This window comes from Antedon bifida, chromosome 1 (genome assembly GCF_963402885.1).
Source record: "Antedon bifida chromosome 1, ecAntBifi1.1, whole genome shotgun sequence".
NCBI classification, from domain to species: Eukaryota; Metazoa; Echinodermata; class Crinoidea; order Comatulida; family Antedonidae; genus Antedon; species Antedon bifida.
In genome coordinates, this window is record NC_136226.1 from 7594847 (window position 1) to 7613165 (window position 18319).

The window sequence follows — 18319 nt, forward strand, 5'->3', positions numbered from 1 at the left end:
ATAGGCCTAAATATTAGAAAGGTCAAAGAAATATGAATATGTTTAATGTATTATATTTACTTAATTATTTTAAATTATTATTTACGTTATTAAATTAATCCTAACTGATTGGCCTGAAGATAGTATTGTTTTACTTTAAGTCTTTTAGCTTAAAGTGTTTCTTTGATCGATGTAAATAAGCAAGTGTATGTGTTTTAACTTACATTAAGCATGCGTTAACGTTAATTAATTTAAGCGTTTAAAAACTACTATGAGGATTAGGTAAATCCGTTACGATTACCGTAATCCTTCAATAATTTAATCATGCATTCAATAAAAAAAAAAGTTAGTTTAATCGGTTGCCGATTTAAGGTGATTTCGAAATTAATTTTTGAATATACAATAAATTGTCCTAAGGTATAAGGTCATTGAACTGAATACAGAAATGACTTCTATTTATTTATTTTTGTGTGACTGCTTGTGTGGATTTACGGCTTACATTAGCACTTTATTCTATGTAAAATATAAAATCAGGAAACATTTAATTCCCGGGAAAACTTCGATTTAAATTTATACCAGGACAGAAAGGTTTCCTTAAAGATTGTTGTCCCCCAAAAACTTGAAAAATGAAGATTAATAAAATCAGACTTGAAATAGGCCATTTTGCAGTTTTAATAAAGTTATTCACTTCTGTAAAAAAAAAATTATTTCACTTATAAAAAGACAAAAGAAACGGTTAATGCTAACCAAAAACCATTGTCTGACAGACAATTTAAGTATGTTTTGTTTTAAATTTACATTTTCAGGCAAATGGTATTTTTTCGATCCAGTTTTTGGTCAAAGTGAATAACTATATGTAACATTAAAATGGCAGAGCCAAACAAAAATTAAAAAAAAAATGTTTGTAAATAAATAATAAACAATAGGCCTATATCTTTAAGCTCAAATTCTGAACTTCAGAGCAAAAGTAATAATACCATCCTTCATTTAAATTCAAAGGCAATCAGAACAAGACGCGTAGCCTATCACATCAAACTGAATTCCCCAAGATAGAGGCAGGACACGATGTCTATGGGATCAAAATGCAATTGATTTAATTCATAAGCTAGATCTTATAATTCTTGCTGTATTCGAATCATCATCAAGTTAATCGATCTTCATTGTCAGACGTAATGAGTTGATTGAATATACTCAAACCGTTAATGCTCTTTTTTTCTACAGAGGTCTTATACTTTATTGTTTATTATTGAACATCTGGCTCCTTCTGTAAAACATTACTCTCTTTACCGTATTATTATTCATCAGATATATAGAATAAATATAAACATATTTTATTATCTATACGTAATAATAATTAATAAAAGTAAATCAAACGATTTGTACACAATTTCGTGAAATTCATATTTAGGCTTAACTTAGATATTTTATTTAATATTAGTAAGTTTAATATGATAGACTGTATTATATGGTATCATCATTTGAATCATCCAGGCTCCATAACAAAATGATGGAGATCCTGAGATGATCTGATACCGGTGGTTTTTATTTGTGTCTGCCTTTTTTATTTCAACTTATTTATGCCAATTGACATTGTAACTATTGACGTTCGTTTCCAAAATAAAAGTAAAATGTAATATAAAACTTATATGAACCACGGTGTAGGTCTGTATTCAATAATTGTTGCACTAGTGTTAGCCAGAGAATATTATGCCTAGCTTAAACATTGTATGGGAAATAAGGTTCTCTCTATGCATTGAAGAGAGTTCTTCACGAATCGTTACAAATGGATTTTAGAGACATGATACATTTATTATTCAAGAGAGTAAACATAAGAAATGAAAATAATCTAATCTAATATTATTGCATTATATTTTCAAGAGATATGCCTAATTTATATGTTCAATATAACAATTAATATCTACAAGATTAAAATAAAGTTAAATTTAATTTGTACAGTTTTTTTTTTCATTGTATCTTTAAAAAAATACAATTTAGCTTCTTTTTACGAATTCTATGTATGATAATAAATAAATTGTAGGCCTAAACCAACCAAATTATATTTTAAATAGTTATATTATTCGCAATGAAAGCCAATCAACCACATTAGATTCTTAATATTATTAAAACACTGCAGGGATTGCATTTTTTTGTCGAGAAGGACCGACTTTTTAAAAATCAAATTTATACAATTTATTTAGTTTCGTCAACAAATTTAGTTGGGTAATTTTTGGTATTACGTAATAATTTGTCAGTAATTCAACAACAAGCTTTCTTCTTACAATAAAATCAATATAAGGAAAATATGACTAATTCGAAATTATACATTTAGAGACATATTGTATTTTCATTTAGTTTCGTCTTCAGTATATTTGCGAGTGTATTGACGTGATTTAGGAGGTAAACAGAAAATAGGCCAATGGTGTATTTCATAATCCACCTTTGGTCGATATAAACAAGAATATAACAAATACAGTGGCCTCATTAATAGACTCTTCGGTGTCTTTCCTTAACGAGTAAATGCGTTACCATTAACGAGAAAAAGAGTTAACAATAAGTACTTCCGTTTACCATTAATTTAATATCTATATACTATTGAAAACACTAGGTACTAATGTAGAGCAAATTAGTTGGACCTATACTAATAACTCGATCTTAATAGGCTATTACGTCATAATAACGTGTCGTCCCTCCCTCCTCGGCGCCGAACGATTCTCGGTCAACGCACCAACGTATTTTTTTTTTCGAATTCCTTTCTCATCAACGCAACGTGGAAATTACACACGGAGATGAGCAGATATGAGAATAGTACAGTTGCATTTTATTGAACGAATTTTAAAAACTTTCGGAAGCAATAACAGATAGTAAAAGAAGAAACGCACGAACACAGCTGGTTCTCCGTCAGTCGAGTTTGAGTAAATGAGAAGTTGGCGACACATCATCGGTAGAATGAATGAAGAACATGATATATATGGTACATAAGACGAATCACCAACAGACCTCAGCTTATGGATAAATCAATATTTTGAATAGAGAATGCGTCTAACCTTTCATATACAATTCACCTAGGAAGCGAATTGGTGTCAATTTGCATCAAAACCATATCGACAGGTTCATAACTTATAGAGGCAAAGATAACTAAATAACATGTATTGAAAAATAAACATTGTCCTTTTGAAACAGCTATTGATGAGATAGAATGTGGAATTTATGTAAAGTTTAGCAACGTTTTTGGCGATTATCTTTACTTGAAGGCATAATGAAGATTTGATGTTAACCTGTAAATGGGGTGGGATGTAATCAGAAGGATAAGTACCACTATTTGACATAACAAGTCACCATCAAACTCATTTATCACATAAATGTCATCGTAGAAATAAATGGGTACCACATAATAATATGTATAGGCCAATACTTTTTAACACATTTATGTATAAATTAAAGTGTATATGCATAAAAGCTCGTGTTATACTACGGTCGATAACCAACGAAGTTAAAATAGTATAACATATACATTTTCCACAGAAAACAAAATAAATTAGAAAGTTTTCATCCCATAACGTTTTATCGTAACGATGTTATTGTTCTTACTGATCATGACGTCATTTGATTACATTAAAAAAAATATTATTTTAATAATTATTCTAAGTTCAACAATGAAAACTTTAGTTTTCTCTGGAAAAATATCAATTTCGACCTTTATGAACGGGCCTTAAATAAGTAAAAACTGTTGGGACTGAAATTGTTACTCTGCGTACCTCAGTGTCAAAATCGTCCCCTTATTCTCGTCCCGCTGACTATAAACAAAAATTTGAAATAATAGATGCATGAGTTGATTATAGTACTTCGCTGTTTAAATTATCTATATCATTTAGACCTAAAAAGTAAAAAAAAAAATCTAAATTAATTGTTGTAATAGTGGAATAGTTATTTTACAAAGCCTCAGGAAAATCTATAATCGATGTCATAAACAATTAGCTAAAAAATATATTTTTGCTAATTTTTTCGAAATGTCATATTTTTATTCGTCCTACATAATTAATGGTTCATTAAATGAATAATTAGTGTTTGTTAAAACTAAAAGCTATATAACTTAAATATTTAACTTATTATAATAATTATGGTTAATATTTTTTAATTTTCTCTTTATAGTTTATTTACAAGTCAAATGAGTTAAGTTATCAAATTACTTTTTAAATAAATGAATAATATTGAATTGTATCGAAAAAAAAGCAAAACATTCTAAAACCCCTAATATTTACAACGACGACATATTTTCGTATGGAAAATGTCACATGATGAACCGTACGCGAGTTGATCAACGGATCTCGAGCCGCTCGAGAGCGACACAACTTGTGAACGTGGTATAAATCATGTTATCACACTATTATCAATGTGGTCACTACAACCAAAATGTGATGGTAAAGCTATACTTAAACCATGGGGTTCATTCTTACCTGCTCGAACCCCATTTTCTCGTGCAGTAATCCAATCATAATCTGAAGGCGGAGGTGCGTTAATACGGTTTGTTAATACCATCAAGGATTTTCGACTGATAGTCGTCGGGATGGGGGAGGGGTATGAAGCGATGTCCGTCTAATAGGTGTAATAGGCCAAATAGACCTAATAACTGTGAGGGCGTATCAGGTTCACGCTCTGTTTACAGGGGCTTGGAAAACAGAAGAGGACTCTATGACATATTTAACTGTTTACAGTTATACAGCATTATTTTAAAGCGACAACATCATGCTTTAGTCGTTTTAAAGCCGACAAATTGAGTCCACAATTAAAAATGACTCTATATTAATAAACATAGCCTAAATATGCCTATATAAGAAATAATAATAATATTATTATTTCTAACGTATTGCATTTTTTCATTAGTTATGTCAATTACTCTACGCATCGACATATTAACATTATAATTCACATGAATATGCCTGAAGGAACCCAGGGATTTGAGGCGGACGTCCTGGAGTCTAGGCACCCATCTGTTAACATAAAACTGGGCCTACGCCTACATAACCCATCATTTAAACAAGTAAATATTATTTAAGAATAACACGTGCGTGACTTATTATGTTGATATAACAAATAAATCGTTTTTAAATGTCTGTAGGATATGTATACATTTATTAATATTATCTTAAATGATATACTCCAAAATTGTTTGTCTGAATGTTAACAATTTGGTTTTATTGTTTTCCTAATTCAATACACGCGACCGTCTGTGATCAAGTCACGATATATGGGTCTCGTATATCGCTGCAAATCAATTCTAACTCGTCTGTATACATATTTATTATTTGAATTAAATATAAAGAGACAATTATTGGATTCACATTAAAAATGATGACAAAGTCTTATAATTATTCAATTGATATACTTTATGTATTCTTTTTCCATTAGATTCTTTAGTTGATAGAAGTTCACTTGTATAGGCCTACCTACACAAGTTGTATGTTATGATATGATGTAACCACGAGGAAATATAATGGGTAGTCACTCTTCCCTGATATAACGTATATTTGTTATCACTGTTAAAAATTAATTAAACAAAATATTTACTTAGGACGGTAGAATAAACTACATTTAAATTAGGCCAATAATGTGCAAGTTTACAGGCCTCGCGTTTTGTAGCCTGGAACTGTCATGTTATTTATGGGGTGGGAGTGGGTGGCTGGTTTAAAAAAAATTGGTTAGATTGTTGCATTTCGAATACGATAAAATATTTTAAACAAAATCAGACGACGACTTTCATTATACAAATTGATTTTTTGCCGGCCTAAACTTCTAATTTTGAATCAGGTGTCAGCGAAAATGAAGCAAGTACAGTTCGTGACATATCGACAACCGCTTCCGTGAACCGCATTCACAGAGTGATGATTAGTACTAAAGAGACGGTAAGGGACATAAAACATTTACTTCATGTAAATACAACAGCTAATCGTTCCAAATTGTTATTGTTCAACAATAAATTCTAATTTCTAACCTAAATTGGTTTATTTTAGCAATTTCCCTGAACAAAAACTACAGCGTCACGCTCCGGTTGTCTATTGCGTGATACGACGTAACAATTTCGGCAGTGCGAAATATTGTCTGTAGTGCGCTGCCCTTATTCGTTTCGGCTACAATGGACGCGGCAACACCCGCGGCATTTGCGGCACTACGTAAAGAAATGCTAATAGTTACCGAGGCGCCAAAAGCCTGAGCAATGCCTAAAGGCTTACAATACTGCCAGCAGTTGAACTCTACGGAGAAATTGTCTACTATGTTGCAAAAAGAGAAGGATCTCCCTAGACTATGAAGTGAGCAGAAACCGCTGGAAGATTTCTGTAAACATAATTTTAGACACGAATGTAAGTGTCATTTGCTATTCCTTGTAATTATAAATATGATGAAACGGCAACCTTTGCGATAACCATAAAAGCAATGCAACGCACCAGAGAGAGGCCTCTCTTTGGCAAAGTTAGTCATAAATCGGCTTTCGTTTGAATTCATCTTGGACGAATGTTGAATACAGATATGGACAACCTTAAGAGTAAGGAAGAAGCATGACAGACAGAAGAGGCGAGAGAGAGAGCAAATGGGGCGTTAAAATTGAGAACCAACCAGAAGATCAATGCGATGAAAGAAGAGAGGCAGATATTGCGAGAGAAAAATATTAGAAAATAGGGACAAAGATAATTGATTCGCTCTGAAAATAAGACGATTATAGCATTGTATTTATATAGGATATATAAATTCACAATAAGCTTAACTTTATTGTACCAATCACCCTGTTGAAAGTCACACATTGTATAAATAACACAATGGGCACGTATGATGAAAGCTGTACTTTTAAACGGTGTTGACGTCACCACAATATAATATGTATCAATACAGTTGTTTAATCTAGCAATTACAAATCTTAAGAAAGAAAAATATGCGGTACACCTTGTGGAAATGCACTGTTACGTACAATATCAAATGTTACTACACATTTTGTACATCTCATTATAAAAATATTGCAATAAAGACGGCAAACATTAAACATTTCAATACACACATCTCTTCAATCCATTCACTATCTGAAATGTATATGACTTGCCGATAATCAGGTACTCATTAAGTGATACCTTACTTGTATATCATGAATATATATTTGAGTGACCCTAGCCTACAGAAAAAGAGACATTTAAAGGGCTAAAATCAATGAATATCTTAGAAGTAACAGAGGTACTAAATGAACATGTCCAACTGAGTACCCTAAGGATAGAACCTTGTTCAAAATGCTGTATGGCAAACTGAAAAGGTTAATCACAAATTTGTTTTACTAGACATGCACGATATTGTCTCTTTGTTCAAGTAAAACGTGAAAATTCATATTAATTAAGAGATTGGATTAAAATGAAATTTCATATGATCATATTTGGCGATCGTTTTGCCGCTGCACGACATTCAATGCCCTCGTCGTATTTAAGTGCAACTTGATCATGCAAAATAAAAAATAGTAAACTTCTCGGGCGTTTTACAAACCGATGACTGGGCAAGTACAGAGATAACTTACAACTGTTACCTATATTATTCAACGAACATAATACAATCCCTAATCAAATGATTGATAAATCGATTAAAAAGTTTAAGAAAGTTTACTGCCATCTGAATAAATTAATATTGTCAGATTCCAGCAATAAATCTTCCAAAATAGAACATCATCTCATGATATTTTTTTTCTAAAGTAAACATTTATATAATTATTCCATTAGAAAACATATATAACTAATATTGATAATTGATTTTGTATATTAATGATTTAAATTTATGATAATAATTGTCGATAAGCCGCTTTACAAAAACCCAAATATTCCACATAAAAATTAACAATTAGATTAAGTAATCAGAGAAATTCAATAGAGACAAATTGATGTATCAATTCTCGAGTTATTGCAGAACGTTAAAGCAGGGAAACAATGCAACGCTCTGTGAAAATCATTATCATTACTAATTGAAACAAATTAGTTTGATTATCAGTTAAGTAGAATGGTGATTTATTCTAACAACCTTGATAAATAATTCCAAATAACGACATATTACAAGTATTTTTTCTTGCTTCCAATTCAAATGATCAAGGTTAATGTAAACAATTCCCGACGAATCTAGCCCCCTTCATGCAAATCTGAGCCTAACTTTTGTTTTGGTAATGGTCGCCCAGGGAAAGAGACAATTATTCCCGCATGAATTAAACAAATCAGTTTAGCTTAAACCATTCACAACACGATTTTTATAATGCTTACAAAAATATTGAGCAGAATGTATTTGCATTCCCTAGACGTTGGAGTGTACCAGTACTGTAGTTTATAATGTTCTATGTTGTATTACAGTCAAATCAAAGAACTTATATCACAAGAATCTCCTGTTCGTCCGAAACGCGTAACAATTTCAAAAGGCATTGTGGGATAGAATAGAGCTATGGGTGGCGCCATTGTGACCCATGGAGTAGGGCACCCGCATCAAATTAGAAAGTCAAAATCATAGAGGGGATCTGCTAATACTTTAGGGGGATAGAGTAATTGACTTTCTAGTTTGGAGGGGGCGTTGCTCCATGCTGTGAAATCGCGTCGCCCAGTTTGACCTTTTAACCCTGTACTTCCGATACTGTGTTTTGAATGCAAATTGAAGAACAGTTTCTTTGGTCAAATGCAGAGTACATTGATACTTGAAGGAGGCGGTGGTGAGGTTAATGATGGTGGTGGATGAATATTGGTCGGGGTCAGCAAAGTATCAAGAATTGCAAAGAACTGACAGTGTCATCGTATTGTCCTACAAATGACAGAACATGGAGTGTAATTGTTTTGTAGTTGGTGCTACAATTGCAATCATGATCAATGTATGCTATTTAATAAATCGTTAAATACAAGTTTTGTTGTGGTATAGTAACTTAAATAACCATTATATACATTCATCAAATTCTTAAAAAACATTACATCCATTTTGAAAAGTACGTTATTTTTGTTCAAGAAAAAGTAAACAACTTTAACCAAATATATTTATAATTAGAATAACTATATATATAATGAGATATCCATTCTTCAAATTAAAAATATTTTCAATCATACTAGGCCTATAGGTTCAAAAAATAAGAATTTGAATTTCAAACTTAATAATAATGTATTTGAAAGGTACATTTTATTAGCTTTATATGGTAGGCATATGGGCACATCATATTCTGCTTGTTAAATTAAACTACATTCATTAAAATCAATTATTTTTTCTACTACACCATTTTGGAATTTCAGAAATACTTTTTTCTTAAATTCATTGTGGATGAAACTTGCGGTTAAACAAATTATTTTACGAAATCGGTGACAATCTTAATTAATCAATTCTCCTACTACCATTTAAAACTGAAGACCAATGATTGTATATTCCTACGTGCTATGCAAGAAGTCGCTCACTTATTATGCAAATGTAACTTCTTATCGTACTTGATTGGCTTACCGCGGTCACGTGAAGACTTTCACGGTTAATTCGGTCCAATAATCTAAAACTCTCAGATCATCAATGCCCAACAACATCTTTCTAAGCATCGTTGTATAAATATATTAGAGGAGAAATTCCTAAAACGGAAGATTTAATCTAGCCTGATCTATCTAATCATTTTCAAACATAAACACAGGTCTTGAAAAGGTACTGAAAAAAATCTAAGCATGTCTTGCGCGTTACTTGGCGATTGTAGTGACGGTGGAGGAGGAGGCGGTAGCGGGGAACCATCTGCAGGAGATGTTATCAACACTCAGGCTTCAAATCAATCAATCATGTCTTCAAGTAGGTACGTTAATAATGAATGTGTGGCAACCAGTCTAGCCTCTCACTCTACACCATCTCCGACAACAGACTACACACCCGTGGACCCAACAACTTTCTCCTGCTCCCTCGGGTTCGCTGGCCTACCCAGGACTTGCACCAAAGTCGCAGAAGTTTCGCCGGATGAGCGTAACAAGCCGATTGCATCCGTGAAGCTACCGGAATATCCATGGGCAAAAGAAACCCTAGGGCCTATACAAACACAATTGAACCAGACAAACAACGGGAGCAAAGGTAGGCTATTCTTATTTTGACAACTTGACGTATTGATAATTAATGAAATTGTTTAAAAATCGAAAATGCTTTTAAGATAACTGAGATAGATTTGTTATTGAATTACTAAAACCGTAATGTATTTTTGAAATCATTATTGTATTGTTGTGCATTAATAACACTTTTTTTCTTAATTTGTAATAATGTTAATATGCATCAGCGTATCATCAAAATGTTGACAAAAGAAATCTATGCAAATCTATCAAAAGTGTGCAATTGTTTGACAGATAATTTTTGCACCTAAATTGTTCAGCAATGTATGATTTACAACACAAATATTTTCTTATCAAAGTTTTAGAACGACGTAGGCCTAACATGTGTTCCCACATAGAGACATCATTTTTATTTGCGCTATATGTAAATCTATATATTATTATTACTGTACATCGTAAAAACAATTATTAGATAATTCCTCAATGGTAAACCAACAAACAAATTAATGTTTGGGTTCGATTTTTTCCTTTTCTATTATTTACTAATCTAAAAACGTGATGATAAAATAAATATATTTTAGAATAGTTCTAATGAAAAGTATCTTATCATGTAGATTGTGAGTTGCGAATAATATATCATGGTATCGGTGTTATATAATACGTTATGCATAAATTTAACCATTGTATAGTAATTTATATAAGTACTTAGTATATTACGATAATCGCGACTTAAGTTCCTACATTTTAAATTTTCTGTTTGGTGACCAAATGGTTTTTTTTTTGGTAGGACAGAATAACCGCGATAAACACTGACTTTTACATAAACATTTTTCAAAATTGTTACTTACACACTAATTGGTTCATCATCTTGTCGTTTATAATCATTGTTTGTGCGACTCAACTGCCAACTTATTGTCATAAGTTGTAAAGATGATTTTACACTATGGTTATAGGTTCTTTATTATTAAAATGATACGATCGTATAGCAAATAGTATAAAGTAGTTTGTATTGCGACTTTATTTTGAAAAAGTTTAAAAAGTTTATTTTTGTATAACGAATTTGGGTATCAAACAAGTTGAGAAGTTATGTCAAAAACAGCAACTTGAAATTATAGTCCTTCGTAATAAAAGTAATTATTTTGTTTTGCTCTGCTTTGTTTCACATTTAACATTGACTTATTCAAGTATGTTCAAAGACTATGCCTACTTGATATTATTATTGGTTATTATATATGGTTGAATATCGCCACTGTCTTTGGTGTACATGTTCCAGGCCATATATTTCCAATAGGACTTGACTGAACTCATTTGTATACAACGTTATATAGTACTATATTACCATAGAAATTTAGTAAACGAAATAGAAAATATTTATATTTCCTGTTGTTTACATGGTAATTTAATTTATTGTTAATATTCGCGTTATCTTTCTATCGTGTTTATAATATGTTAGGCTAAGTAACAAAATGGCATATTAGTTATATGTGCAATTAAAATTCTGATTAATCAGTTTTTCCTAAACTTATATAATAATTCATTCAATAGTCTTACAATATTCGTTGAATTGAAAGCATAGAACGTTGTTTTATCTTTTGAAAAGACGATAAAAATATAATATCAAATTAAATATTATATTATATAATCATTTTCAAAAAACGACTGATATGTGACGTATTGATAGAAGTGCATTGTGTGTCTCAAGAGATAAAATTAAAACGGAAAGAGAAATTCTATCCCGAGTCGGTTAGATCATAGTTGACAAAAGTGTTAATAGAGTCTTCGAGTGGTGGAAGCAGTAAAAGCAATATACCGCTTAGGCCTGTAGCGTTATAATCGCGTTGTTTTTGCATTTTCAATATGTTTGTAAAAAAAATATTAAGATAAATATTTCTCTTAAAAATCCAGTAACATTTCAGCTCGTTTCGTTTATTAGAATGGTCATTTGTAACGTAAAATTAAATATTTAATATAAAATAAATAAGTTAATAATAATTTCTAGACTTACCTAAATTTATAGTATTAGGTCCAAACTTGAATTGAAACGAGTGTAACTCCAAATAAAGCGACAGGATACATTGATATATTTAATCATTTTCAAGAATCTGCTCAAACTTGGTTGATCTCTTTCACTCTTTTCTAACCTCCAAGAATAATTTATGAAGACAAACTTGTTCTTCTTTTGTAACATGTTTCTTAAAAAAAACAAAAAAAATTGTTTCTTTATTGGTATGTGTTGGTGAAGGATGTTAGTCAGGATGTACCGTACCCAGAACACCTTCGTGACAAAAACATAACTTAAATTGTACCACTACTTAACGGTAGGCCTAATAGTAAAAATTCACAGTTGTAATAATTGGTCTTTATAAATGAACGGTAGTTGTACGGTATTTCATCAAATCTAAAGAAACGCATTAGGCTTTTTCTAGGCCTACGACATGCTTACTTGCGACGGGTGCGGGGACGGGTATTAAACAAACGGCGAGAATCTGAATTTACATACATATTTTGAATGTTAATTTAATTGTTTATAATTAACTTAATATCTAGGTAATCTTTTTTATAGTATTGTTCATTGTCTACTGTTAACTGTTAATCAATTTTACTTTACACAAACAATGCAATTGATTATATCGTTGGTTAATCTGAATTTGTAAATGTTTTTCTTCGCCTAACTTATTTCATCTGCGGCTAAATTCTGTCACTTTATCAACTCAAATCGCCACCTGCAATCCGTATTATGTCATTTTTTGTCAGCTATATTTCTGTTCATTTCTTTTTGATCAAAATTGTATGAATTCCATTTCGACCACTCGTTGTCCATCATTCAACTGTCGCAGAAAACTTTATAAAGCGAATGTAATGCATTATGTGTGTAGCAAAATATTAGGTAGAATTGCATAAATACTGTATAGTTTATTTATCATTTGTGTGCGTTTTGTCATCATTTGTCAATGCATTGTTAAGTTTCTTTATCCTTATGTTAATATTGATATTGTTTATACAATTTTTACCAATCCATCACTCAATGAGCAAAGCATATTCCTTTTTAATGCTAATTTTCCTTCACAGTAGATGATAAAGCCGATCGGTAATGTAATTTAAAGTTTGCGTATGAATTTAACATTTAAAAATTACGTAGGAAAAAAAACAATGCGGTGAAATTTGAAAAGCGCACACGTAGTCGGGTCTTGGTTTTCCATAGAGTTGTTGAGACGTTCATTGTTAATCACGACAATAGCTCGTCAATTAGTATATTAATGAGTTTATAACTGATCGAAGTAAAAACAGCTAAATAAAGACTTGACAAATTGCGAGAATATAATTTTAATTCTTAGCACGCAATACGTATGGGTAAAATTATCGGGCAAATAAAGTTGTATCTATTACAATGCGTAGGCTAGACACACTGTTCCCGGTGTAGGTCTAACTACAGTACGGGCTGCTGTAGGAAAAAGTTACCCTGGTATATGTGTAACTGGGGTGTCATAACAAATCAACAACCGGTGAATAATTGAAAGAAAGGCACACAAGAGCAGTCTAAAAATCTAAAAATAATTATTTATATTGATTCTAATAATGGATTATTAATATAGTTATTGCTATTATTTTATCTTGGAATATACCAGGCTCATTCGATCCACCTCAGTGTTAGGAAAACATAATTTACATGTACTTTCAAATTGTTTTCTTCTACATTTGAATGTAATAGATAATTAAATGGTAAACTAATATTATTATTACAATTTTTTGTAGTGCGCCCTCATAGTTAAATAAAGTTTTTGTATTGTTTATTCAACTTTTGTATTGATTGATTGATCACCTTATTTCAGAATAACAAAATTCCATGTATTATATAAAACAAACTGAATTCTCTTTTTTTTAGAGAGTACGAAAGGTGAACCACCAAGACGAGCAAGGACTGCATTTACCACCACCCAATTGCTTGAACTAGAGAAAGAATTTCATTACAACAAATACCTATGCCGACCAAGAAGAATTGAAATCGCAGCCATGTTGGAGCTAACAGAACGTCAGGTAAAAGTTTGGTTTCAAAACAGGAGAATGAAGCAGAAACGCGTCGCGCTAAAACAGGCGGCCAAGAAACGGTCGCAGAAAATCCACGCTGGAGACACGGGTTCACATTTGGATCATTTGAATACAGACGCTACGGCACTTAGTAACTGTTCAATGAAATTAGAAAACTCTTATAAATCCTGCGTGGTAAGCAGGTCTGATTGCTGTATAGGAATGCCGGACTACCAAAGAGAAAGTGAACATTGCATTGAAAAGGTAGCTAATAATATTCAAAATGGTTACCATGGGCAGCCGCACTCAGGGCAGACGTGGTATGATTCCGCCGTACCGGTATCGGACAACTCAATACAACAAAATTCAAACAGAGTTTGTCAAATTCCTGCTTCTGCAGACTCTATTTCTCAAGTAAGACGACCTATTTTTGGTGCTAATTCTCATTGCATCTACAGCAACACGTCTGCGCCGACGGACGAGAATTCAGCATGTCGTATGGCGTCATCGATTCCGAATTTACCGGCAAATTATCAAAGCTTTCCCACTAATTGCAATTTCCCGACAAAATATGTTACCGATTCATTTATGAGTCTTAAACCAGGAAAGAAATCAACATGGGCAGGACACTTTCCAGAACAAATGCTAGGCCATCAAGGAGCGCAGCAAATGGTGTTCCAGTCGGCGGTGTTTCCGCAAACATTCACTTAGATCCACAGCCTCGGCGGTACTGGCACCCGATGAAGTGTTAAGTGCCGTATGTGATACCGTACCGATGTTTAAAAAGTTTGTAATTAAAAGTGTTAACAAATTGTGTAAGCTATCGTAATTGTCACAGCATTATAATCATTGTTTCTTTATAATTAATGATTGTATTGTAAAGAAACAAACAAATTATGTTTAATTTTCTTAATCATTCGAATATTCATTCTGATTTATTATTTGACTTTGACAACCACCCTTTTTTCAGGTGTTATTTAGATGTAATTTCTATAGATAAGATATACAATACTACATTAAAAAGTATTTTTCACTCAAGACTGCACTCACACCACACACACCAATTCGTGTACGGATGTGTTTATTCTGTGCATAGGCCTAAACGCTTAATATGTGTGTAAATTAATTGTAAATATATACTTAATAAACTATGGAGGGTCTGATATTTTATGCTTAATAATAATCATCATATCGTGATTCAAAGGTTTCACATTCTATGATAGATTATGTGGAAGAATCACATTTTTCATATTAAGATTCCAAATTAAAAACTCCCTTTTCATTTCTACTGGGAAAACAGATTTTCCTAACCAATTATGTAGACAGAGGGAAAAGTCTCTCTAATAGATTTTCGCAAATAACCTCCTGGGTCAATTCTGAAGCCTCTGGGATTCAACACAAAATCCTTACCTCGTCAACTTTGTGTAGAGTTCGAGATACGAGTTCTTACAACTGATTATGTATCTTCTTATCGTGAAGACAATGCTTTATTAGCTGAATGATGAAACGCACACTTGGGAATGTAGGTTATTAAAAACGCATTTTTTTTTCAATTGCGATTCAATGTCACAGGTCCAGTGAGCTACTCAAAAGTTGTGTTCATGCCTATTATATAATCAGTTTATTTAAAACCGGCCAGTGTTGTTTAGAATAAAAATGTGGCACGTTATTGTATTACCACTAAAAGAGTACTGCACATTAAGAATACACTTTTAGGCCCAACAAAGTGTCCATTATGGGTGCCTGGAATGGGGTTTGGCCGTGTAGTGTTGTATATTCACCCTCGTTCGTTTCAAGTGTCTCCTTGGAAGGAGTGCCTTCGGATAGATCTGTTTTGAGGTATTATAATAAGTACAGCACATTCGTGTACAATTTTCAATAAAGTTTTAGCAGCAATAATTATATGTATAGTTCACACGTGATCGCAATCGAGAACTAAGCAACTGCTTAGAAGGGTATTCTGTCCGAGTTCTGATTATTTAATCTTTGATTTTATATTTTTTACATAAGTTTTATACATTATTATATGTAATTATAATTATTATGTTGATTTTTATACATGTTTGACCAATCGATTGCTCAACGATCAAGAAACGTGCCAGAGGGCTTGGCGATGCGCTTCGAAAAAATGTGCATGGATTGTGGATTAAATAGATTAAATATAAATGAGAATGGATTACCGTTAATCCCTAACTTCAATGATACAAACATTTCGCAAATCACTTTTAATAGTCTTTTACTCGTATTTAATAATAACAAATTCCCTTTTCTATGTAATACGGGGATAAAGCGATGACGTAAAAATTTACGTCGACAATTACAGGGATTCAGTGACGTTATAAAAACTTACGTCACAAATTACGAGGATCAAGCGACATTATAAACGTCATAATTTTAAATTATTCATTTCCAAAATTTCACTCATTTTAATTTATTAATTATTAAGTTCATGATATTTACAATGTTTCCACAATGTGCAATAGAACGACTGTGGTGACGATTAAAACGTGTTACATTTATTTTATAGGTTATGTGCAATTTTAAATATATTTACTTTCTAATGTAATGTTGTTGTTGTATAGCGCTTATACAATCAAAAGATTGTCCCAAAGCGCTGAGAGAAAAAACAGAAATAAATTACAAAGAAAAAAGATGGGTTTTTAAGAGTGTTTTGAAAACTATGATAGAGGATGCATTTTTAATAAGATCTTTTTAAAATTCTGAGGCATCTTCCCTTATTTTTTGATAAAATATTATTTTACACTATAGTAAACTGATTAATGTTAATATTCCGTATAGGCTAATATGATTGGTGGTCACTTTTGTTTTAAGTCGGTGTACTTTGTAATCAAAACATAAGGAAGATTACAGCGATAAAGTAGGCCTATTTTTGTTACAATTTAGTATATTATAAAAAAAAATAAAAAAATGCTTTTGGGAATTATGTATCCTTGAAATTCAACAAGGAATTCAATCAGCATAAGGTTTCATGAAAGAAACGCTTTTCAACTTAATTTATATGAAAGAATTCGCGATGAGATCGTTTTCAATTCTTTCAATTTCACAAAGTTAATCAGCGTTTCTGATTTATGCATCTTTTCATAATGACTTATTATTAATATTATTATTAATATTATTAAACTTCAAAATCCGCTAAACCCTACACAGAAGCGGGCTCTCGATGTACCGATAATTACAAAAATGTAAATTTTTATAATTTAAATATCTGTTTGCGTAATGTTTAGGAATAATTATTGGAAGATACACTCTGTGTTCTTTATTTAATTACATGTATAATGTTCCCACGAAGGTCTTAACTTATGGTTATTTCAATGTATATAACTCAGATTTTACTGGTTAATGTAAAATCGCGTATCACGGCTCTTACGTTTTTAATAATTTGTACATCATTTTTTCAGTGTATGTAAATAAAGTAATGTACAGTATCTACAACAGGGTACGTGTAAATAATGTGCAATTTAATATTTTGTATATAATTATTATTATTGTAATATTGATAGTAGACCTATTGAAACACGTAGGCAACACTCTGAACTGAGTTCATTATATATTATAATTATGTATTTCCATGTATTTTTTTTTGTCTTATGAATATCATTATAAAAACAGGGTAAGCGCTATCTCTTGCTGTAATTGTAAGTTATCATGCAATATCATTTAAGTAATAAACATGTTTCAAGAAAAGATTTAGTTTTATTTGTTCTTAACATCTTTGAGTGATATTTAAAATGACGATTACCCTCTGAATTTAATAAATTGCCTTATTGTTTTCAGAGATCTATGTGAGAAAAGCATTGTAATGTATGCAAATAAGGTGTACAACGTGGGTTTATCACTATTTCGGTGATATTTATAAAAAGATAGTAACAGAACATAGGACGGTGATGATGACGTTAAAGATAACGACGAATAATAATGATTCATGATAATGATGACGATGATGATAATGACGGTGATGCGTCGATGTCAATGATAGTGTTCCTGGGTAACGATTGTGATAAGGATTATGATGATGCGAAGACGAAATCAACGTCACCTTTAATCGAAACGTCACAAGTATACAGCGCATGCGCGTACAGTATAATTATATTGAGAAGAACATGATTTTTGACTCTATGAAATACTTCTGTTTTCTTTTGCTTTGTGTAATGTTCTTTAACGACTGCAGGTTGATGAGGCTTACAAACACCATAGCCTTGGACGCAATCTTAAATGTAGCATTTCCCGGTTTTAACTTCGTATTG

General features: G+C 31.7%; 1 protein-coding gene across 1 annotated transcript; it reads left to right on the forward strand.

Annotated features, from left to right (window-relative positions):
• The first annotated feature begins 9559 nt into the window (after positions 1 to 9559).
• Positions 9560 to 17719, forward strand: LOC144840181 (uncharacterized). The gene is made up of 2 exons (XM_078695913.1): positions 9560 to 10056; positions 13912 to 17719. Exons 1-2 carry the CDS (start codon positions 9666 to 9668, stop codon positions 14763 to 14765), a joined length of 1245 nt encoding a protein of 414 aa, XP_078552039.1. The 5' UTR covers positions 9560 to 9665; the 3' UTR covers positions 14766 to 17719.
• Positions 17720 to 18319: the final 600 nt, after the last annotated feature.